The 25,437-nt window shown below is 44.6% G+C and overlaps 1 protein-coding gene across 1 annotated transcript in view; it reads right to left on the reverse strand.

The window, feature by feature from the left end:
- KIAA0319L (KIAA0319-like ortholog) overlaps positions 1 to 25,437 on the reverse strand; it is a 93,564-nt gene that overhangs the window by 60,003 nt on the left and 8,124 nt on the right. Inside the window, exon 2 of the mRNA XM_015413686.1 lies at positions 22,983 to 23,149. Coding sequence (XP_015269172.1) covers positions 22,983 to 23,124 — 142 coding nt within the window. The 5' untranslated portion in view covers positions 23,125 to 23,149. The remainder of the gene's footprint in view (positions 1 to 22,982; positions 23,150 to 25,437) is intronic.

Genomic DNA, 25,437 nt, shown 5'->3' on the forward strand with positions numbered 1-25,437 from the left:
TTGCGGGGGGGGGGGGGGTTTGAGGTGTGGAATGGAGTGAAGTCCAATCAGCTTCCATATGCAAATAACCTTGAAACGCTGGCCCAATCAGAGAAGAGTGGGCTGAAGCGGCCCAGCCGTAGAAGCCCCGTCCCTGCGTTCAGTCTGCAGATGGTCCTCTCCTGTCAGAGGCCCAGAGCAGACTGAGCAGACTGAACCGGCCGGGGCTGACGTGGGCGGGACTACACAAAGCAGCCAGTCAACCCAGCCAGCATCTTCTGACTGACAGTTCAAGCTTCCAAACACTGTTGGTGTGCATTGGAATGTTGGGCCCCACTATGGCTTTATATATAAGGGAGAGATGCTTCTAGCAACTGTACATTTGGCATAGGCCAAAGAATGGGACATCTGGATCAATTTGGTGAGCAGAGTGATGGAGACAAAATCTCAATGGTCCAAGCTTTCTGGATCAGGCAATAGTTACACAAGTTAAATACCAGGACAACTTTTAAGAGACTGAGATGTATGGAAGGACAATCTCTATCATTTTACCCCCACAAAAGCACTGGTTCCCTTAACAGGGCAGCTACTTCCTTTAGGAAAAGTTGTATTTCCTGTCTATTGAGTTTGCATACAGCAGGTCCTGAACCAAAGGGGTATCGATTCAGCCATCACTGCACTCTGGTCAAGGAAGGGAGCTAACCAGCTAAGTTAACCACCTTAAACAGCATAAAAACTTCCTGTACACATCAGACCAGGACTGGCCATGTGATATCTTCCAGGTCAGGCTTATTCTCTTGCTTGGACCTGAAGAGGCCCCTTGATAAGAACTGGGGGGGGGGAGGGTCCTCAATTACAGCTAACTACCCTGAAAAGCTTAAGCCAGCAAATGTCTGTGGCTATGGGGGGGGGGGGAGGGCACTACAGTTTCTGTCTGGGGGTTTAAAGCTCCAAGAGCAGGCAACAATTTCCAACTAGAACGGATTGTAGAAACTGTTGTTTCCTACTATAGCTACCACCCACTACAAAGTCTGCTAGAGCAATCACAAGATCTTCTACCCTTTTGGATCAAACATTCTGCTTGTTGGTTGGTGGGTGAAATCTTAACACCACAAGGCACCTGCCCCCAACAAGCTTGTAAATCAACTTTCAGCCTGAAGAATATTTTAATGACTAACTTTTAAAAAGGAGGCTTTTGAATGGAAACAGTAAAGAGCGAACATGTATAATCATGAGTAATGACCTGCTTGTAACACTACCATCTGTTCAGGCCTAAAGAGCTTGGAACTACACAACAGCAATTACAAAACTACATACATTACTCTCTTATCCCTTGATATTGGAGTACATTATTGGCTCAGATTCAACCCTAACTTTTAGTCATATAAGATGTGCAAATGCATGCCCCCTCCAAGAGACTTTGTTTAATGAAAGCCTTCTTCATAGCACTCCAAGAACCTGAACTACCTTTTCAAAGTCAAAGTTAAATGACTAGACTTCACAGATCAGAATCCATGAGCACATGAAGACTGCTTCCCAGAATGCAAAGGAGGGGTACTGTTCCCAATTCCCCCGTCAAGTGGCAGCCCCTTGTGCCTCACTGAATACCACTTGAATATCCTTCAGCCTTCAAGGGTACAGGTTTGAGAGGCACAAGAACTGCCACTAGTGGCATGGAAGCTGTCACCTTCCAACAAAGAGCCACCAAGAGGAACCATGAGCAACATCTGCTGTACAGCCCAAATACAAATGTTCACTTTTACAACCTCACAATGGCAACCAAGGAGTCCATGAACACTTCTAAGAATGGCCACCTCCCACCAAAAAAACGATACACCCAACCCTGTCTTTAGGAGACTTGCTGGGACACTGGCAGTATACCAGGATTGGCCATACCCAGATTTTATTTTTTAAATTCCTTCCTAACTTAATATATGGAGCTGCGGTGGCTCAAGTGGTTAAGATGCTGAACTGCAGGCTGTGGAAGATCGGTAGTTCAGCAGTTCGAGACCCGAGTGTGCGGCATGACGGAGTGAGCTCCCGTCTCTAGTTCCAGCTAGAACCTAGCAGTTCGAAAGCAAGAAATTGCAAGTAGATAAATAGGTACCACTTCGGTGGGAAGGTAACAGCGTTCCATGCGCCTTGGTGTTTAGTCATGCCGGCCACATGACCACGGAAACATCTTCGGACAGCGCTGGCTCTTCGGCTTTGAAACGGAGATGACCACCACAACCCTAGAGTCGGGTTCGACTGGCTTTCGAGCAAGGGAACCTTTACCTTTACCTAACTTAATATATACGTTAATCATACTTGCAGCAGTGCTGAATGTAACATTTATTACTTTTGTATTTTTTAAATAAACTCTTCTTGATTAAAAAAAGGGGGGGGGCTGCCACTAGAAAATGGTGCCTGAAAAGCCTGCACTCCCACACAATCCAGTGAGTGGGTCTCAGAAAATTAACATTTATTTGTTTACTTCATCTGAACCCCGCCTTTTCCCCCAACAGGGACCCAAAGCAGCTTACAACGTTGTTCTTTCCTCTGCTTTATCCTCAAAACAACCCTATGAGGTCGGTTAAGCAGAGAGACTGTGACAGGCACAGGGTCACCCGGCAAGCTTCCGTGGCAGAACAGCAATTCGAACTCCATTGTTCCAGATCCTAGTCTGCCACTCTAACCACTATACCACACTAACTCTACCACATCCTGAACCAGTTATTAAGCATGGTGCTCACTGTTATTAAAGACTAAAACTGGAAAATACACTGAAGAACAAGGTGAGCTAGGCAAGAATGATAATGACTTCTACAAAGAGAAATCTGAGGGAGTCAATAAGCACATGAGTAGGGGTAATCAGGTAAAACATTAAAATGAAAGATTTGAGACAACTCTTGTTAAAGACCCTTACTACAATTTTTCAGAAAATCAGGTATTCCCTTAAGGAACAGTAACCAGAAGAAATGAATAGGGATAAACTGTTTTCACAATGAAGGCAAAAAAAAATGACACACACACACCCAGATCCTTACTGCTCTCTTTTATGCAGCTTACTCAAAAATGACCTGGAATCAGCTTTCCTCTAATTCCTGGATGTAAAAGACCACAAACAAGGGAAATCTGTATTGAGCTTCCCTGGCTTGCAAACTTTCCAAGGGGATCTAGCTGACCCGATCTGAGCCAGTTAGACAACATCAGGATAAGAGCTACAAATTGCTTTATGAAAACCTTGTGAGTTTTCCCACTGGAAATTTCACTCCAGGATTTTCTAGGTATCCTGACTCCTTTTTGTGCTGTTTTCTTTTAAACTTGCCTCATACGGAATAGTTATAAAACTACCAAGTTTTGAATGAGGATAAAAATAGTCAGAGGAAGAAATGTGAACTCAATTGAATTACAAGAGAGAAAACACCCCATAGTATTCTAGACCCAAAATCTTACTGTATGTTTATTCTGCAAAGAAAACAAATTCTGAAGTTTGCAAGGACCTTTTAAAAAGAAAAATAGCCCTGGACAGCACATTACACAGTTGCTTGGGCAAACAATTTCATTTTAACACAATCCCTACCAGCCTTTGCACCAATGGATTCGATTCTGTCATTCAATGCCACAAAGATTAAGGGTTTTCTAGAACACATAAACCTGTCTATGGGACAGACAGAGAAGGCCTCTGGGAGATTTTTATGTAAACCACGCTTCCTGAGGTTGGAACACCCTCAGAGAAAGCTCCCAGTCTTGCTCAGGGTGCTGAGCTTTTTTTGAAGAAAGTTTATTAATTCAATCACACAGGATGCAATTTAGTTGTTTAAAACTACAGGCAAAAGTTATAAGAACATAGGGGTAATGCAGTGACTTTATAAGAACATAAAACTATCTAGGGGTAATGCAGTGTCTTTGCACATCTCAAAAGACTGCCTCCCCCCATCTTTCTCTGACTGTAACACTTTTACTTCTGAGGTTTTTACAGCTGGAGTTAGACCCCTCGGATCATTTAAATCAATAGGCTTAGAATTGCACTGCTTAATAAATTTACTCAGAATATGATTCCTGTTAAGCTTTAATGTTGTGGTTGGGCTCTATAGACCCTCCTTTTCCTCTATTTTGTGTTCTGTCCTTTCCTCCCTTTCATTCTCTTTCTTTGATGCTCCACGCCTTTCTCACTCTATTAATTTTAACTGAGCCAGTGATTTCTTTACTTTTCATTCATTCTGGACACTACTCCTATCAATTACAGTGCAGCCATCTTGCCTGTACCCACATTTGGATATAGAAGGAAATAAATTGCCACAGTTACAGGATAAACTCATCAGATTTCTCCTTTCTCCACCGCCCTTGGCCCATGTAGCTTTCCCACACGTTTAAGTTAGGCCACAGGGACATTCTTGATGTGCTCGTTTCAGTTCTGAGAGGGAGGGAGATGACAGCACTCAAGACTTTAGTATTTAAACACAGCACAGGAAAGGAGAGACAGATGTTGAAGTGTATACTATTCAGATATGCTGTATGTTCATTCTGATGTTTGCTTTCTTTTACTGATTCCAGTCAGCATCATCTTAACTGGCATAGCAGCGAAGCCTCTGTTCTGATGTCAGGCCACAGTCTACGACTGACAAAAACAAATGTCAGACATCTTAAACTGAGGCTTGCTTTCATTGTGGTGCCCACATACAACTGCTGCAAGAGGCTGGAGTTTGACTGAAGACTTCACTCTGGTTTCAGGAAGGAATAAACCAGGTTCATCTCACACACACAAAACTTTGATTTGTTTCTGACATGTGAACAAAGCTTACATGTAAAGCAAACCACTATCCTTCACATTCAGCCCATTCTCTTTTTTTTTTTTGGCCCCCCAAAAGGGCTTTTTAAAAATTGCATTTCTAAAAAAACTACAAAACTACAATGAAAAGGGGAGGGGAAACTACAAGCTATGGGAGAAAGAAAAAGAAGGCCCTAAAAGCCCAAGTGCTGAAGGTTACAAACTGCTTAAAGAAAAGATTTGTTACTCTTAACAATTACTTTCAGACATGAGGAGTATCATCAATCATCGCTTCAGTTGTCGAAACCATCTTATCAGGCTAGACAGAGAGTAATTCCATAGCTAATTAACAAAGATATAGACCTTGAGAGAGTTCAGCTTCTCCCTATACGCTCCCCCCCCCCCACAGATATAACGTTGTGGAGCCAAGGTTCCCTCAGTCTATACAATCACACAGATTTATCCTCTTCCTTCTCTGTTAAATCTTCTTTCACTATCAGCTTCAATATAACAGGCTCTGTCCAATTAATACCGCTTTCCCCAGGACTTTCATTTGCCTTCTTGTTTGTCTTAGATCATAGGGGTCCTTCCTTTTGTTGCTTCCAACACACGCTGGTTAGAGAATCCGACTGTTCACTTTGTAGGCAGAATTTATGAAGGATGGCCAAGCCCTTTGCTCCGAAATCGCTTTTTAATCAGCCTGCAACCATCCAATAAACTTTAGAGTCTCCATACAGTCTTAATTTCCTCTGTGATCAAAGATCACTGCTTCTTGGTATAGACACTGTCCATTTAAAAGCACAGCAACATTTAGAGCCGGTTCCGTCCAGTATACCACTTTAGCCAGCAGAGGGTGAGTGATTTTGAGCTGTAGGAAGAGTCTATGATTAGGTCACCTGACCAAACCCTCCGATCTTCTTCTTCTTGAGGAAAGCTTGGGTCCCGCCTTCCTTAAAGTCTCCGATCGCCATCTTGGGGGGATGTTTACATTTACCAAACAAAGTTGCCAAAGTCTCAGAGATCTGTAAACGCTTATTTTTTTGAAAAGTTCTCTGTTCTAGTCTTTCTGTTATAATCCATGCCACTGCATGCTCAGTACCCACCCCCATGTTTCCGCTTCATTAGGTCGTTTAGGAGGTAGGGCGTCCCCCCTCCCGCTTGTATTGGGGGGGCTTCGCATCAGGGCTTCGATATCTCGCTTCAACTTTAACTCACTCATCAGTCTTCAGGACGATCCAGCAGGTCTCCCTGGGATCTCGCTGGGCAGAGTTAAATCACCAAACCTCCATACGCTTGTTCCGGTGTGCGCTTTGAGTCCAATGCTGGGAATTAGGGCAGGACCTTCGGGGCAGAGAGCAACTCCCCTATATCGGCTGTTGGCCGAAGGAAGGGCTCTCCGGAAGTCCCCTGGCTAGGAGCCCATTTCGCAAGGGCTCAATGGGGAGCGCAAAAGATTGCGCCCCTCCTATCCTCTGATTCATGGCACGCGTCTCTCAGAGCTGTGAGAAGACACAGCCATCTTTAAAGCACCAAAGCCCAGAAGTCACATTCAGCCCATTCTCCACACAGGGATAATACTATGGAGAATACCTGGCTTACATCATTACTTGAAGAATTACCAAGAAAATCTAAGTGAAGAACTTTGAAGAGTCTAATATAGTGGTGAGAGAGTTCAACTAGGATCTGGGAGACCCAGGTTCAAATCCCTGCTCTGCTGTGGAAGCTTGCTGGGTGACCTTGGGCCAGTCACACACTCTCAGCCTAACCTACCTCCCAGGGTTGTTGTGAGGATAAAATGGACAAGAGGAGAACAATGCAAGCTGCTTTGGGTCTCTGCTTTGGAGAAAGGCAGGATATAAATGAAATAAATACTTTTTTGTTAAAAAGGATATCTTCCTACAGAAGAGTGTGGTATAACTCATAATGTTTGCTGCTACTGACCCCATTGGTTCACCGAGCACTTGGCATCTTTGTGGATGTGTATAGAACTAAATCCTAAGGGGGGAGACTAGGTGTTGAGCAAGGGACAACAAAATATGCTCTACATAGCAATCTTATGTTCCCCATTGGTCTACATTGGAGCACAGCTGCTGCAAAGGGGAGGAGCAATACAAGTGCTCCTAGCACTGGCTGTGAATACTTAAAAGAAAGGGCAGGTGCCACTATAACTACTGGATGATGTCAGTCAAAGCCAGAGTTTCCATGATACTTCCAGTGGTCTATGGAAAATGTACTGGCAGCTCTAAAGGAAAAAAAAATGGTGTTTTGATGGCTCTTATGAAGCATGAATTTAATAGCTGAGGCTTCCTCCCCCCAGAAAAGAAAGTTCACCTAAAAGGCAGCAATAAACAGGCTTTTCAAATGAAACGGGGCCCAGAGCCAACTTTCAGAGGTTTATTTCAGCAGAGCACCCAGATAGGTCCCTCCAGCAGATTTTTTAAAGTAAATTTAATTGGAAGCAAAGCATAGTTTAGAAACTTAGAGTTTGGTACTGGCCTTTCAGGCTGATTAATTTGTTGGGCATCATAAAAACACGGCAGATTTAAACAGGTGACCCAGTGTTCTTGCCAACTTTAGGAAGGGAGAGGATTTGATTCTTGAAAACTATCTAGCAAAATAGAATATACAAGAAAGGGGACCCGCGAAAATCGCGGGGGGAGGAGCGGGGGAGCTCCACACAGAGCAGGCGGAGGAGGAAGAAGCAGGTAAGCTTCCCCCCCATCTCGTCGGTTCCCCCGTCTCCTCCACCACTCCCCCTCCACTACCACCCCTGTCTCGCCCCCCGTCTCTCTCTCTTTCCTCCCGGCTCTCTCTCCCCCCCCCGGCTCCCCAGTCTAGTCTCTCTCTCTCTTCCCACCCGGCTCCGAAGCGAGTGGGCTCCGAGCAGCCTCGGCAGTCTCTCCCCCCCCTTCGCCTCCGAAGTGAGGCCTGCAGCTTTCGCCGGTCTCTCCCCCCTCCCCCCCGCACTGAAGCTAGGCAGTTCGCAGAACGTTCCCTGCGGATGCACAGGGGACGCTCTTTTACTTTTGGGGGGATTAAAATATCCCCTGATATTTTTTTACACTTTTCAGATTTTTGTGCACACCTGGAGACTGTGCACAAAAATCTCCCTCCCCCCCCAGGTGCCCCCAATGTGCGGATTTAGGTATCCGCACGCACGGGGGCGACTTCACTATTAGATATATAGATATTTTGCCTTGCCAGGTGGCTTCCATCAAAATTTAAGACATCGTGTATGCTTTTTGTTTATCTGCATCCCTTCCTATCATGGCAGAAAAGAACAAGAGTCCAGTAGCACCTTAAAGACTAACAAAATATGTGGCAAGGTATGAGCTTTCATGAGTCACTGCTCACTTCTTCAGATAAATCGTTCAAATAACTTTTTCAGTGATGTGAGTCACTGCTCACTTCTTCAGATAACTCGTTACTAAATTTCAGCCTAAATGAAAGTCTTTTACTCTTTCCTGAAATTGACCGAGCTTTGGTGAGCCTCCAAGAGAAATTACCTCCACCTTTATGAAGTAGACAGGTAGCTTCTCTCTAGGTGGAGCCCTGGGATTTAAGGGGCTTTGGTGGAAGCATCAGAGTTGTACCAGAGAGAACCAAGTGCCAGAGCCTCTTGTCCTGAAGTGGTACTTTCACAATCTGTGGCAGGGATAGCCTGGTGAGCGAGGACTGTGTATTCAACCCTCAGCGCCTCTTTCAGACACAGAAGAGAAATGCAACATATCTCTACCAGCAAGCAATGTAATGCCTCTGGACTGGTCAGAACCAGTATCAGTACTAGGATCCTGGCTTCCTGATCCATCTGATGAAAACAGCAGTATCATCTGCCTATTGTGCGCCAGGCTCCAGTTACTGCAAGGGAAACAGGAAGTCAGAGTCATACTTCAAACCTAAGAGTTGGTAGAACTGGCCCGCAGCCCCAGCCAGGCCTTGATACCAGTTAACATAGGGACTCATAGGCCAATGCTAGTGTAGCACAGTGACGGAACGGTAACCGAGGCAATGGCCAGGGTGCCAGCATCGGCTCAGAAACTGAGCAGCAGGCATCTGAAGCCCATAAGACGAAAACTGATAAATCTATGGGAACACGACCCAAGAAGCAAGTGATGTTCCAACCCCCTGATCGCTGGGACGAACTGGCCTGGTCGGGGGGGGCACCCCTGGAATTCGAGGAGCAAGGGGCCGAGTGGATTGAGAAAGATGGTGGGCATCTTGGACGTTCCAGAATGACCCCGAGCTCAGCCGCATGAGAGAGGAGTGGGAAGAAGAATCCACCTCCGAGAAAGGACTAGCCGGTCTGCATGCCGATCTTAAAGAACTGAAAGAAGGGTACCAGTACCTGGTGAAAAACCTCCCCAAGGTGGTCAAGGAGCTCATGGAGAAGGAAGCCCCTAAGACATCCGTGGAGGAGGTGTAAGAAGATGAGGAAGAAGACGAGGCTGGGCCCTCGCACAGGGCGGTAGCCTGCAGGGGAGGAAAGGAATGCAAGTGACCACGAGATGCACTGGAAGCCACGTTCAACGGAACTCCTGCCAAGCTCACCTTCTTTGCTATCCAAGTACGTAAGATGCTCCATGAGTGGGGCCACATATTCACCTCCGATGAGCAGAGGGTCGACTATGCGGGCTCACGCCTCCGTGACCGAGCAGCTGACTGGTTCGTGGGCCTCTACAATGTGGCAGCCCCGGAACTCCGGGACTTCAATGCCTTCATGCAGGCCTTGCGCCACCAATTCGAAGATCCCCTAGAACTGGAGAAGACGACGACACTATTGCGAGGTATCCAGCAAGGAATGCGCTCAGTGCAAGAGTACTCAGATGAGTTCAAAGTCACCGTGGCAAAATTCCTGGGCTGGCCAGAAGAAGTACTCATCGAATTTTACAGAGCCGGATTGAACGCCATCATCTTAGAGCAAGCCCTGGCCCAAGACAACCCCTCACCCTCGCGGGGTGGGTACAGGTGGTGTGCGAGGCTGAAAACTGCCACAACATTGTGAAACTGTACCAACAGAAAACCCCTGGCCGGGATGGAGGGCTAGTTCAGGGGCCTAGAGGTCATGATTACCCTGGTCCTGGAGGGGGGACCGAGAGCTGTGCCTCAAGGGGCTCTGCCTGCGATGCGGTAAGGCTGGCCACTATGCCGCTGACTGCACCTGGAGCCGTGGGGAAGAACCCAGTAAGAGAGAGGAATGGCGCAAAGTGCACTGTGAGAAAAAGGGGAAGATGTCGGGGAAGTGCCTGAAGTCGCCCCGAGCCCTGCAGGCAGCAGACTTCCCATCCTCCGGAACCACCTCTTCAAGCAACGGAGACAAGCCTCAGATACAGGGAAAAGGTCGGGACCTGCTGTGAAGAGTGCCAGCCAGCAGGTCTGACCGTCCTCAGTGCAAGACTCGGTGAGAAACAGTACCTCCTTATTTTTTGCTACTGTTACAATTTTCAACCCCGAGGCCAGCACCCAGATACTGGTGAGAGCCTTAATACTCAGGTTGCTCTCGCGACCGCATTAGCCCCTCTTTGGTTACGGGACTTGGGGCAGCAGTGACTAAGCTCAAGGAGCCTGTGGTGTTTACCCAGATGGATGGGGCAACCATGCAGTCCTGCCAATACCTCACTGTGGATTTAACGGTAGGGGTCGGGGGCCACTGGGAACAGAGGGGGTTTATAGTACACCCCACCGCCCAGTTCCCTATGGCGCTGGGGAAACCCTGGCTAGCTGCCCATGACCCCTATGTACAATGGAGCAAAGATTGCTTAACGTTCTTTGACCTGAGATGTAAGGCACACCAGTGGAACCTGGCGTGGGGCGAGGAGCCCAATCCTGCCCTGGAAAGGGTTTGTCTAGCTTGGGAGGCGTTAAACGCAATACCCCACTGACAAGGCTGAGTCCAACAGCACCCCATCCACAATTCACATATCAGTCTTCACCAGCTTTCCCTCCATCTTGTCTGGATTCAGTTTCAGTTTATTGACCCCCAGCCACCCATTCCTGGCATCAAGACCTTGGCCCAGAACAGTCACAACAGATTCTGGAGGCTTAGGTAAAGGAATATAGAGCTGTGAGTCATCTGCGTACAGATCACAACTAACCCCAAAGCTATGGATGACCTCACTCAATGGTTTACCATAAATATTAAAGAGCATGTGGGGAATGGGATAGACCCTTGTTGAGCTGTACAGCGCATCCCAACTGCCTGACTCTGTCTCTGCAGTGGAAATTCTGACTCCTATCTTTAAGACAAGAATGAAACTACTGGAACCCTGTCTTAACTCCTACCACAGACCCTAGACACTCCCCCCTCATATCATGGTCAACTGGAACAAATGCAGGTGGCCGATCTAACAAGATCCAACTGGGACATGCTGCATTGGTGAACAGAGATTGTCCACCAGAGCTATTAAGGTCAATTCTGTCTCATACCCTGAAGTTTGACTGAAATGGGTAATCAGCAGATGCTTCATTGAACAGTAGGTCCTCATTAGGCAGGTATTTATATACGCGGTATGAAAAATAAACTAACAGTGGAGTTGAGGGGCTGTGAAATGCAGCAAGTATTAGTCAAATTCAAATGTAAATCCAGAAAGTGCATAATAGCAGTAACAGTCATTTATACATTCTGAATGGAATGGAGTGATTACGCTTTGATCGGCCTCTTGTAAACTCTCCCCACCCCCTTTTCTGCTGCTTGACCTCTAAGTATAAATTTAGCTGCCTTGGATGGTTGCTCTATGCATCTGACAAAGTAAGCTATGACTCACAAAAGACTGTGCTTGAATAAATTTGTTAGTTTTTATGGTGCCACTGTGGTTGTTTCTCTACTTGGCTACACCATTTAGTGGGTTCTACTTAGTTCACTGAACTAAGAAAACCCAACTTTTTAATAGCAAGGGTGCAGGAGAGATTGCGTCAAACCTCTTGATGAATTCTAATTATGAATAGGTTTCTAAAAGTCGTAAATCAATGTAAACAAATAAAAACAGCGGTTTCAAGTGAGCATTTCCCTTAGAAGTTCTTTTGCTGGTAACTAATGATTCCCAATTAGTTCAAATGCTCTACCACTGGTTTCTGAATATTGCCTTTTTAGTGGCATATCTGCATCCATTTATTATTTTGCACTATGCAGAGAGTTTATTTATTATTTATTTACTTTATTTATATTCCACCTTTCTTCTCGAGGGGACCCGAAGCATCTTATATTGCTCCTCTCTCCGCCGCTTTACCCTCACAACAACCCTGTGAGGTAGGTTAGACTGAGTGTGCCCAAGGTTACCCAGCAAGCTTCCATGACAGAGTGCAGATTGAACCTGGGTCTCCCGGGACTTAGTCTGACAATTTAACCACTACACCAGGGGTGGCCAAACCTGCTTAACGTAACAGGCACACAGAATAATCGTCAGATGTTTGAGAGCCACAAGACACGAACAAATGTTACACACACATTTTCTATTGAAAAATATGCAAATCTGATTTTTATTAACGTTAAATGAGACTGTGTGAAGGAGCTGCATGCGGCTCCTGAGCTGCAGTTTGCCCCCCCCCCCCGCACTACCCCATGCTGGCTCTCCTAGAATAGAAGCGCCATGCGGATGCAAGGTGGCATGGAGCTTTTTATGCGACAGAACACTCAAAGCCAGAATCCACCACCTACAATCTGAAGCTGTGCTGTTCACTGGACTTTCTTAGGACTTCACCAACTCATTACGATCTCATTCTGCATGTATGAACCAGGCCTTGACCTCACAGATGTGCCATTGCGCTGAGCTTCGGAAAGGAAAGGTGAAGTACAAATGAACAGAATTTTTAAAATGCCTGGACTCCAATGGAAGATAGCTGAAAGATCTGCACAGGCTTCCTGAGAAATCTGAAGAATATGGTCAAATGAAGCAGACAACTCACTAGTCAAATAAAGCCAGCTGACCACTTTCCCAACCCTATACTGAAGTGTTTATTTTGTTATCCAAATACACAGAAAACAATGGCTTCTGAAGCCTTCATTTTTGTAAGTACTCAGCGCCGAATCTTCCATAAGGCGGGGTAAGGCAATTGCCTAGGGGCGGCACCTTAAAGGAAGCGCCAGGCTGGCCTGCCTGCTGCCCCGCCCCTTGTCTCGCCTCACCACCCTGCTCCCCCCTGTGCTATGCTCCTGCCTCCTCCTCTGTCAGAGGAGCCCTGCTGGCCTGCCTGCCGCCTCCTCTCCCCTCCTCACTCGCCTGCCCACCAGTCACCAAAGACCTGCTTGGCTCGCTGCTCTGCTTGTCCTGCTCCTTGGAGGGCGCCCCGCTGCTGCTGGCCTGCCTGCCGCCCCTCCCCGGGCCTCGCCTCACTCACCAAAAGCCCTGCTGCTCGGCTCAGTTTCCAAGGCATGTTTCCATTTGAGGTTAGGCGGAGACCAATGGTGGGGAAAGTGGGGGAGGCAGAGGTGAGGTGGCTTTGCAACCGATGGGGGTGGAAGATTTCCGTGGAGTTAAGAGCAAGTTTTGGATGCGGACAGTTCTGCGCCCAGAGACTGGTCTTGGAAGACTTTGGCGCCCCCCCCCCCATTATTCCATTAAAAATGCCGTTTGGAGCACTGTGTTAACTTGTGGGGTGGGAATGAAAGTTTCACCACAGCCTTTTAGACCGTGGAAGGCTTGGGATGCATTTCCTTTTATGTGCAGCTATCTGACTCACATACTGAAGCTGTGGGAAGGTCGGCCACATCGCCCGAGCATGTCAGGCCAAGGGAAACCAGAGGCATCCAGCAGCAACCACCAACCCTACGAGCTCCACTGAACTCAACACCATGTCCGTTCAGCAGCACCAGGTACTGCACTTACCCCAAGAGTTCCTCTAACAAAATTAACGTGACTGTCTTAATGGAGGGATGCCCCTGCTCAATGGACCTAGATACCGGGTCTTCCCTTTCAATCATTTGGAGGACACGTTCAAAAGACTATGCCCAAACAGCCCCCCCCTTACAGCCAGTAGGGTTTACTCTATGGGAATTTTCAAAGAACAAAGTGCCCTTATTGGGGGAGGGAAAATTCAGGGTGCAGTACCGCAACTTTGAGGGTCTGCTGGATTTGCTTGTGGTTAAAGGGAAGCGCACACGCCTCATTTGACTGGCATGGTTCGAGCTACTGGGAATTGGGGTGACCGGGATGAACCACGTGAAGCAAAAAGACTTTCAAGGGGTATGCGACGAGTTCCCCGCAGTTTTTGACAGGACGCTCGGGCGTTACACCGGGCTACCTGTCACCCTACAGCTCAACCCAGACATACGGCCCATACGGCTGAAGGCCAGGCGAGTCCCATTCGCCCTCAAGCCAAAAATAGATGCAGAGTCCTAGAACCCGTGCTACACGCCCTATGGGAGACCCCCATCATGACCCCAGTGAAGCCCTATGGGGACGTCCGCATCTGTGCAGATTATAAATGTACAATTAACAAGGCTCTGCAGGACCATGCATACCCGGTGCCAGTGGTCAGCCACGTCCTGGCTTCCTTAGCACAATGTGAGTTGGATGTTTTAAATGTTTAGGAAGTGCACCACACTACTCTTTTTTTATTTTTTTTAATAAAGATTTTATTGACTCCCCTAAAAAGGGGAGGTATTTCGCTTAAAAGAAAAAATGGGAAGGGTAGACAGTGGGAGAAAGAGAAAGCTGAGTGATATATAAACTGGTAAATTAAACTGTTAGTAATGTCCAATTAATCTTCTTGGGCTTCTTCTGTGTGTTGTCAAACTTCTTTTCTTAGTCCGGTCACGTGTAATTCTCTGTTAGTATGTTAGTAATGTTCCTTTGAATTTCTGTTAATAAAAAAAATCTCTTCTGGGCACATTCAGAACCGCTTCTTTGCGTGCTGGGTACTTTTACTATCGCTGATGTGGAGGAGCTTCCTCTGTTGTCTTCTCCTTCCGGCTTGTTAGATCCTCCTTCGGGTTGCTGTTAACACTCTCAGTTCATGCACTATAAATCCTCTTCCTTTCATGCCATTACTGGAGGTCCCCAGCTTTGAGAATGGTATTAATTTCATTTTCGCTTTTATATCTGCTCCCATACTCTCTACTGGGTCCTCCTCGCAACTGTTGACTTATATAAGCGCTTGCCAGGCACTCTTCGCTGTCACAGTTCAAACTTTTCCGTTTTACAAAACTCCCGTCGGATTTACAGCCATAAACAGTCCAAACATTAAACAGTCGGCTCTTACGCACAAGCAAACGCCCAGACGGAAGTCCCTCCCTTCTTCTCCGCTCGCTTTTGCCCAGCTCCGACATCTTTTCTTTTTTGTTTACTTTTAGAAAGTTCTTAAAATGTGCTCCAGAGAGACAAAACTTTTTCTCGCTTTGTTTCAAATACATCAAAGGAAAACATCACTGTCCGCTCAATCCATTCCCCCCCTCCTTTTCTTTTGCGCTTATACAAATGGAGGGTTAACCTCTTCGCCTTTTTCGCTGGGAGGGGGGGAAACGTTTTTAGTTCTTTTTCTCTGCATTTTGACAACTCACAGTTAAGCCGATCATTTCTTTTTCCATTTTTGCGGATGGTCGCTTTATCACTCGGTGACGTCTGGTGGCTCCGCTAAACCCCGTTCGGGGTCGCTCACGCAGCAAGGTCCATTGGGGCAGGGCATGGCGGGAGCCCCGCTCTCCGACCTCTCGGTCGAAAGAGCGACTCCCCCCTAGTGCGCCCTAAAGCGCCCCGGATCCGAGCTCCTCTCGTCTGAGGGGCTCGTTCGGGTCTCCGCTCGCGCAGATTCCCTCCTCCACTGCGGGCGAGGCGCCCTCGGGAGCGACCCGAGGATGCGTCTGCCATTTGCGGGAGCCAGACCGGAAGCCTGCACCACACTACTCTTGTTGTAGTAGTACACTGTGGGATGAAGGCTCAGTGTACCTAGTCTGATAGGCATAGGGGCTTATTAGCCAACATTCTGCCTCTGAGAAGCTGGTAGCTTCCCTCATTTGCAGCTGGCACTAAGAAGTAGTCTGCTTTTGGCTACGGAGGTTCTTTTTAATCATCACTGATGAAAGCCATTCATTGAGAATTAGAGTACAAAGGGAAATTATGCTTTTATTTGGTTGGGATGGAGATTGGATTTAAAAATGACCATGTGGAAGTAGTGACAGACTTCACGTTCCTGGGATCCCAGATCACTGCAGACTGTGACAGCAGCCATGAAATTAAAATACGCCTGCTCCTTGGAAGGAAAGCGACGGCGAACCTAAAAAGCATGATAAAAAGTAGAGACATCACTCTGCCAGCAAAAGTCCGCATGGTCAAAGCAATGGTATTCCCGGTAGTCATGTATGGCTGTGAGAGTTGGACCATAAGGAAGGCTGAGCGCAGAAGAATAGATTCTTTTGAACTATGGTGCTGGAGAAAACTCTTGAGAGTCCCTTGGACTGCAAGAAGATCAAATCAGTCAATCCTAAAAGAAATCAACCCTGACTGTTCCCTGGAAGGCCAGATAATGAAACTGAAGCTCAAATACTTTGGCCACCAAATGAGAAGGGAGCACTCACTGGAGAAGACCCTGATGCTGGGAAAGATTGAAGGTCAAAGATGATGGGGACGGCAAAGGATGAGATGGTTAGACAGTGTCATAGATGCAACGAACATGAAATTGAGCAAACTTCAGAGGACGGCGGAAGACAGGAAGGCCTGGCGTGATCTGGTCCATGGGGTTGCAAAGAGTAGGACTCGACTGTGTGACTGAACAACAAATGTGGAAGCTGCATTGGCCACTACATGCTACCATTAAGTCACATTAATATAACCCTCTGCATCCTGAGGCCTTGGGGCAGGCCATTCTGCTCACAAAGCCACAATAATAAACCCGAGTGTCAATGGCAAGTGTTGAACGCAGCTTCTCAAAACGCAAACTTATAAAAACACACATACGCTGGACAGTGTTGCAAAAGAGACTACTTGATTTGGGAACTATTTCAATTGAACATGCTGAAGCATCAGCGCTTGACCTGAAGGAATTGGTGACAAAATTTGCTAAAGAAAAGGCATGCAAAATGAGAATCTGATGTGTCTGAAATAGAAACATTAGAGAGACTTAAATTTCAACATCACAATTAACAGTATTTTTCAAAATGCTTTGTGATTTGTGTTTTTCTGTTTGAGAGAGAAAATCAGACATTGCATTACCTGTTCTCACAATTTTTTAAAAAACAGCAATTTCAAATTTTGTGTTGTTCATTCTTCCTAAAATGCATTCATTTTGAAAATTGGGGGGGCATGGGGGGGCGCCAGAAGGTAGCCTTGCCCAGTGTGCAAAAAAACCTGGCACCAGCCCTGAAAGTACTTAAGTCACAGGGCAGCTTGTTAAATGCTGGAACAACAATTGAGGAAGCAAACTGTCTCTGCCAAGATCCACATTACAGGACTCATGAGTACCCTCTCTACCCAAGGGGGGGGGGGAGCCAAGAATATTTGCATATTTAAGATGGAACAGCTCTAACGAGAATCCTTACAGCCATTAACTGAAAGGAGAAATGCTTTTGGTGCTCAGAGCTGATTTAGCAAAAGGTCCTTGTGTGGTTAAGTTTAAAAGGCCTTTTGATGTTAAAGGATTCTTAACCCAATGGAATCAGAAAATGTGGGTTCAAAAGGAGACACGTTTTCAACCAAGACAATGAATACCCATTAGAGCAGTATGTGAAAAATGTGCATCAGGGATTGGGTTACTGGAAGGGAACAAAGGAAGAAAATGCCCAAATCAGGCCAGTCTGCTGTTGTACATCGATATATCTTACTTCTTACATACACAAGCCACTAGCCACTGGTAATAAGTGACATGAAAGACCTCTACTCAAGATCCCAGAGAGCTACTGCCGGTCAGAGTAGACAAGAATGATGTTGATAGACCAAGGGTTTTACTCAGTATACGACATTTTCATGGAAGTATTTCTGTGCAGAGCATGAGAACCCCCCTCCCCCAATCAAAATACACATTTTTTCAATTTAGGTTTAAGTGCTACAGAGACATATGCCTTATGGTGGAAAAAACTGGAAAAAAAACTTGAAAGATCTGGAAGTAAAGGAGGTTGCTGAAAAGAAGCCCAGAGTCATTCTGCAACCCAAATCCCACAATTCCAAGTTTATGTGTCAAAATCTTTCCAGAATATGCCATGTATTACTTCCACTTGTGGGTAACAACTTCCAAAGCAAAATAAAATTATAAAATAAAAGATTTGTTTGCACTTAGATGGCCATTTACCACACAGCAATTTAATCAAAGCTAATAAAAACACCAGTTTACACTGAATGTGGGTCTACAACAAGGTGCTCTGAACATCTGCAAACTCAAATAGTTAAGAGCAGATGACATGAGTCTAGATCCTACTATTTCAAGCCTCAACCAGCCTACCATATCTGTAATACATGGATGGTAATGCTGGGCCTATTATACTGGGTTATTTCCTGAATAACTAATATACAAGAGGTGCTTTAAGCACTTAAATATTTATATAGTACTATCTTAACAGTGTGGGCCAACATTTTTTCCTAAACCTTTATTTTTCTGCCAAAAATTTCCCTTTATGAAGATTCATTGTTTTATAAAGTTTATAACAATGAATCGGTGCCACTGCTAACACAATTTTGGCAGTTTCAGACTTAGAATTAACATTTTCCAGGTAATTATTCCTAGAATTCATGAAAGAGTACATGCATGTTTTATTGCTTTCTAAACAGAAAGATAATAACCCATTTAAAAAAAAATCAAATTATGAATTCACCTTATTGGCTATGCAGGTCACATCAAAACCAAAGCTAAAATTCTTATTTATGTGTCTTCCCACGCACTGGGGAAGTGACCATGTAATCACCAACCTGATGTGGAAGTAACAACTAATGCAAGTGATGCCAAGGAGAGCAGCAGTGAAACTGAGGTGCCAGTTTCCTCCACAGAACAGAGTTGGATTCTGATCAAACATGAGTCGACAGTGATATCCAAATCATACCACGCACAGTTATTTATGTGTGGTTAAATAATGTGTCAGTTTTCAGTGCCTTTGATTTTTCCCTTAATTTATACTATTTAACATAGGGTGTTTTGAAACTGCTGTTTCCTAAATATAAATATGCAAAATCACATCATGCTCTAATTATGGCACTGAAAATTTCTGATTTATATTCTTCAGGAAAACCCACATTGCTGCAGTCCTCTCTGTTCAAGACAGAGCTGTGTGTACTCTGTTAAATACAAGTTAACTCCAACATTGGCATCAGCTATGGACCTCTGGTTGGAGATGCATTCCCAGAGCAGTCCTAGGAGCTGGACCAGCCGTCCATCCCAGATTTCAATATTGCGTGATAGCCTTATGTGAATTCTAGTTCCAAATAAAATCAGTTATGAGCAAAGGAGACTAGCCAAATCCATTTCATGAACCGCTTCCCTATAACCAGCCACCACACAGTTGACTTTGAGAGAGAAAAAAATGCCTATTTAACAGAAACCATTTGCAACTGCATTACTGTTTCAAAACAAGACAAACTTTTAAAACTTCAGCACTGTAAGAGTTAGACAATATCTTCTTGTCCACACACTAGGAGTGAACAGAAAGTTTCTCTCGGGAAGTAAGAATTTCTTCAGAACATGAATATTCAACTTGGAGGGGGAGAGATAAGAAGAGACTAGATGTTCTGGTATACTTTGGAATGAATCTCTCAAACACAGAGCTGCTTTACAAGTTATGAATGGCACCACAATAATCCTTCTAAGAGATCTGTGGGCCTAATTTAGTCTTGTGTATAAAACAGAAAATGGCAATCTCAAATTTCTTGGGCAAAATATTCGCTTTTAAAATAATGACATTAAAACAGCGTTGTATGGTGGTTACAATACTGGACTAGGATATAGGAGACCCAGGTTCAAATCCCAGGTTTATCATGCAGCTCGCTGGGCAACTGTGGGCCAGCAACTCTCAGTCTAAATCACCTCACAGGGTTGTCATGAAGATATAATGGAGGAGCAGGGCTATTTTTGGGCAGGAACGCACAGGAACGGAGTTCCAGCTGGCTTCCAAGTTGCCCACACCCAGCAGGAAAGCATTAGCATAATAGGCCACACCCAACAGCAGAAACTCATTAGGATTGGCTACATTAGGGGTGTGTGGACTAACATGAAAAGGCGTTCCTGCTACAAAAAAAGCCCTGGGTTTGGACAACAAACAAGGTAAACAGAATAAAAAGCAAAAGGTGGGTGTGGCTGGATGAGCACACTTCTGGTAACATGGGGGTGTGGCCTAATATGCCAAATGGGCTGTGCTGTCAGGGGTGTGGCCTATTATGCTAATGAGTTCCTGCTGGGCTTTTTCTACAAAAAAAGCCCTGTGGAGGAGTAAGAACATGCATGCCACTCTGACCTCCCTGGAAGAAGGCAAAAATGAAAATGCGCTTAATAAGCAGAATTTAAGGACATGATCATGTTAACAATTTCCACAGCAGGGACTGAAGGGGGATGGAGAGAAAGAACATTCGGTTGCAAGTTAACCCCCCTCCTTTAAATACAAACATTGCCTATATTCCATCTAGTCTGGCTCATTCCTGACTTTAGAGCCCTCCTGAAAGGCAGCTAAGGTTAAAGAAAACAACCCCCCACCCAAAAAAGTCAGTGGTTTTTGAAACACAATTCTGGGAAGAACAAATCAGGAAACTAATCTCAGAAAAGCAAAACAACTCAGACAAACAGTGCCTTAACACACAATGATGACTGTGCTCTACAAACCAATCCATCCCCCTCCCTGAAACATAAATCCAGGGTCTTAAATCAACTGTGTGTGCACGCAAGCCAAACTGGGGATTAATGATTCACTTACAGCACATCAGCTTAATCAAATTTCCCACTTGCCAAGCCTCAGACAAACAAGATAATTATGAAGACTATAGCAATAGCTGGGGTGGGAGAGGCTTCACTACCTGCAACCCCACTGAGCTCAAAAGCAGCTGCCCCAGTGAAAGTGATCAGGAAAATATCCCTTAAGAGGGCTACGCCATGCAAAAGCTAATCCTAATAATTTGCCAAATGGAAGTTTTATTTTACAAAGTACATTTTGCAGTAGCAAGCAGAGGGAAGGAGCTGGGCTTTAATTGAGAAAACCTGTCTGTGAAATGACTTACTGCTGAACAATACCCCACCACCTTTTCAGACTTCCAACCATGGGGCAAGTATTCTTAATGTGAATAAATTAATATTTCAAAAGTGATTTCCTCCCGACCCTTGGGGGAAAAAAATCAGAAACATGGGACAGAAATTTCAGTGAAAACTTCTGGTGCTTTATTTTTCTATGGAATGATTTCTGTTTTATAAGATTTATTGTTACTAGATTCCTTGTTACATAAAATTAGTTAACAATTAATGGATTCCATATCCAACACAGTATCAGGGAAGATTGGCAGTTTCAAACGGATTTAATGTTTTTCAGGTGATTATCCCTAGGAACTGTGAAACTGTTTTCTTGATTTTTAAAGTGGGGGGATAGTGCCACAAAGATGTATAACGATAAATTGTGAATTTTTAAAATTATATTATAATTTATTTGATTGGTTTTTATTTGACCTAATGTGTCAGCTCTTTTTGAATACCTTTAGTTTTTTTCCTTAAATGTATACAATGTAAGGAAAATACATACTTGGTGTCTTTATATTATTCCAATAAAAACAATTTCCATATAAAGCTTTGGATTTGGTTGATTGTAACATTTAAACCACATTTGACATTTTTTCCTAGCAATACATTTCAGTTCAGGTATTTGTTGCTATTGGGAGATAAAAATTAAAGTTAATGCTTTTTAAATTCTGTTTACCAAAGTCAGTAAATACAAATACATATCTTACTTTGTTTTGACATCAGAAAATTTTCTGATTCCATTCTTCCACCAAAAATCACTGTTGAAAACTTGCAAACAAAATATCCTGAATGAAGAACTATTTGATGGAGAGAGGTTTCTAATACCCAAAGTTCAAAAGGCACATAGATTGCATCAAAGATGAACAGGATGGACATGCGAATTCACCACTTTTCCTTTTAAAAGGCATGCAAGCAGTGGTAGGGAAAGATCAGGGTGAAATAGCAAATAATACAAACACGCAACCATATTTGGCAGGGTCCTTATATCGTTGTATTTGAAGAGGTGTACGTAAAAGAGCCATGAGAAACAGCAGGCTTACTTTTTTAAAAGTGGAATACAGCAGTCTGAACATTTAATGCCCAAAGATGGTCAGTCTGATAAAAGCAGACACCTTCACAAGGACAAAAACCTTTACCCTTGATTAGTCTGCATAATTAGCATGGAAAATGTACATGCACTCAAAAATATATGAAAAATGACAGGAATGATACCCCAGACAATGGCATCAAGGTTACTGTCACTTTGTTCTCATCATTTCAAAACAATCTTTTGCCTGAACATTAAAATGCAAATGACTATACCATTAAGATCTGGCACGAGAGACCAGACTGATAAAATCATATTGCAAATGTTACCTCAAGTTGCACCGGATCTATAGTACAACCAGCATGATTTGTTTTTATGTGAGATGTTTCCATACTGTGGTGCAACTTGAGAAATTATATTTACAATTTATTTTTGTGTACGGGACCATTTTGTCACTGAATTTTTTGTAGTATTATAACAAGGCCTTCTGATATTCAGGGGGAAATTCATTTCAAAAGCTTTGTTCTCTAATCTGTATTTATTTATAACCCACTTTTCTCCCCAGTGAGGACCCAAGTGGTTTACAACATTCTCCCCTTCACCATTTTATCCTCCCAACAACTCTGCCAGGTAGGTTAGGCTGTGAGTTTGTGACTAGCCCAAGGTATGCTTCTATGACAAAATGGGCATTCAAACCTGACACTCTGAAAACTATACCATGCTGGCTCTTCATTTGTAGATCCATTTATTTCTAATTTGGGGTCACCTATAAAAATTATCTTTCTAATAGGTGCCATCAATTAAAAGCATTTTGAGTGTTTGCCACCACTATTCTGGGGATGCTTAGAAACACTAGAAATGACCTCAGCATACAAGATAACCATGTCACTAATCTTGATGGACCTTTTTTGAGAATTTTAGGGACCAGTCCTAAGCAGGTCTACCCAGAAATAAGTCCCATTTAATTAAAAGGCACTTACTCCCAGTAAAGTGTTCTTTGGATTGCAACCTTTGAGTGGCTCACTGTTTGAAAACCTGAACCAAGTATTCAAACAGCATAACTAAAAATGGCTCAGAAAGATAATTGTGAACTGTCACCTGTACAGGAACAGAAAGCGTTGAGGCAGGCACACATGTAGAGCAGGTGAAACTGGCCCAGCCACTTGGCAGCTTTTCCAAAGAAATCTCCCAAAACGTGCACAGAGCTGATGCTGAGATTGTCTTCCAACCTCTTCTCCATGACCTTTGTGGGGAGACCCAGAGTTCTATAAATGCAACAAGACAGACAGTTTACCTTACAGAAAGCAGGAACCCATTTGCATAACCAAGAGCACCCTCAGTTTGCAGCCCCAACAGCGGGGGTGGGGGAGGGTGTTTGAATCAAAACGCACAAAGCGGAAAAGCCAGTTATGCCTCAAGGTTTGCCACTTATTTCACCCAGGGAAAGTTTGACATAACTGTTACTTGTGATCAGAGAATGTGCCCTCCAAAGCCGTTTTCTGAGGAATAAAAACCAGCCTGCCTTGAAGCACAGAAGCACTACACATGGAGATTCAAGTCACTCCTTCTTGCGTCACCACAGCAGTCACACATGCAAACCTAAAAGGCAGTCTTGATGTTACTGATGCCAGGGTGCTTTCATGCTTCAAAACAATCAGCTTAGAAACAAGGTAAAAGGAGGTTAAAAAGCTATCAGGAAACATTCCTGGCAATATGAACAAAACCACAGACTATTTAGTGGCTTCTAGAAGAAGAGATTGGATTTATACCCAGCCCTTCATTACCCAAAGGAGTCAGGGCAGCTTACAATCCCTTTCCCTTCCCTTCCCCACAACAGACACCCTGTGAGGTAGGTGGAGCTGAGAGAGCTCTGAGAGAAATGCTCTTTCAAGAACAGCTCTGACAGAACTATGGCTTGCCCAGAGTCATCCAGCAGCTGCAAGTGGAGGAGTGGGAAATCAACCCCGGTTCTCCCAGATTAGAGTCTGCACACTTAACCACTACAGCAAACTGGCAAACGCTGTTCCCAAAGTCTCCAGGGGCAGCCAGCTCTACCTGGGTATGCTCAACAAATCCCGTCCATTCACTAAACAGTTAGAACTAAATGACTACTTGCTTATTTGCGTAGCCTGGCACTGGCCAGAGAGCAAAAGAGAAACAGGAGCTCAACAGCCCAGATGAACTTCATTGTTTACCAGTCATTCTGCTTTGAAAGTATCCCAGTGTTATTAGGCAAGCTAAAAGCTTCTCAACTCTGCCAGAGGGGGAAAAAAAAAACACTGTCCAGAATGAAACTTCTGCAGTCCTGTGTAAACTTACCTCAGAGTAAGTGATTCTGAACACAATGGCATTTATTTCAGAGTAAACACGCATAGAATCGGCTAACTAAGGGTGCAATCCTGTAGACTTAGAAGAACCACTGCCATTTGAACAGAACTGGCCAAGAGTGCTTCTAAAATTCATCTCCAGCTTACAAAGGCTATTTTGTCTTGCCCTTTCTATTCTTTGCTTCAAAAGGGTTCTGAGTCACATGAATAGAACAAAGACTATACAAGACTCAAGTCATTATTTTACACTGGCCACAATTTTTTCTCTTCTTTGTCAATAGAGGGCCTGAGTAACTTGCACAGCAAAGGAACAACCAGAGTGATTAAGCTCCCTACACTTTAGGTAACAAATAGAAAGTTGTATTCTTTATTTTTAACACACATCCCCAGCTTGGATCCTACAGATTTCAACTGATGGAAGTTCTTCTGTCAACAAAAACACTCTGTGGGATCCAACCCTTATGGTGGACTACCTATTTATTTAGAAAATGTATGTGCTCCCCCCTCCTGACCTACTCAAGGCAGCTCAAAGTTTTTAAAAGTACAAACAATTCAGACCAACAATCGATAGGAACAAAAAATTTAAAAAAACCAATGAGATCAATATCTATACAAACAAGGAAGAGTATTTTAAAAAAATCACTTAGAGAAGTCTGAAACATTGTTGATAGAACAGTCTGTGAGCTAGGATCAGACCATAAGTTTCAAGTGAAACTCCAGAACCGCTGATTTCGGGAGGGGTGTTGAAAGACTGACTGACATGACGAGAGAAGAGGTCCTATGACTGATAACTGATAAATCACCAGGCCCGGATGGCATACATCCGAGAGTTCTGAAAGAACTCAATTGTGAACTTGTGGATCTCCTGACAAAAATATGTAATCTTTCCTTAAAATCTGCCTCCATTCCCGAGGACTTGAAGGTAGCTAATGTCACTCCCATCATTAAAAAGGGTTCCAGAGGAGATCTGGGAAATAACAGGCCAGTCAGTCTGACGTTGATACCGGGTAAGTTGGTGGAAACTGTTATTAAGGAAAGAATTAGTAGGGGCTTCCGGTCTGGCTCCCGCGAATGGCGGACGCATCCTCGGGTTGCTCCCGAGGGCGCCTCACCCGCCCGCGGTGGAGGAGGGAATCCGCGCGAGCGGAGACCCGAACGAGCCCCTCAGGAAGAGAGGAGCTCGGATCCGGGGCGCTTTAGGGCGCACTAGGGGGGAGTCGCTCTTT

Source organism: Gekko japonicus, unplaced genomic scaffold, assembly GCF_001447785.1.
Source record: "Gekko japonicus isolate JY-2015 unplaced genomic scaffold, Gekko_japonicus_V1.1 scaffold547, whole genome shotgun sequence".
NCBI classification, from domain to species: Eukaryota; Metazoa; Chordata; class Lepidosauria; order Squamata; family Gekkonidae; genus Gekko; species Gekko japonicus.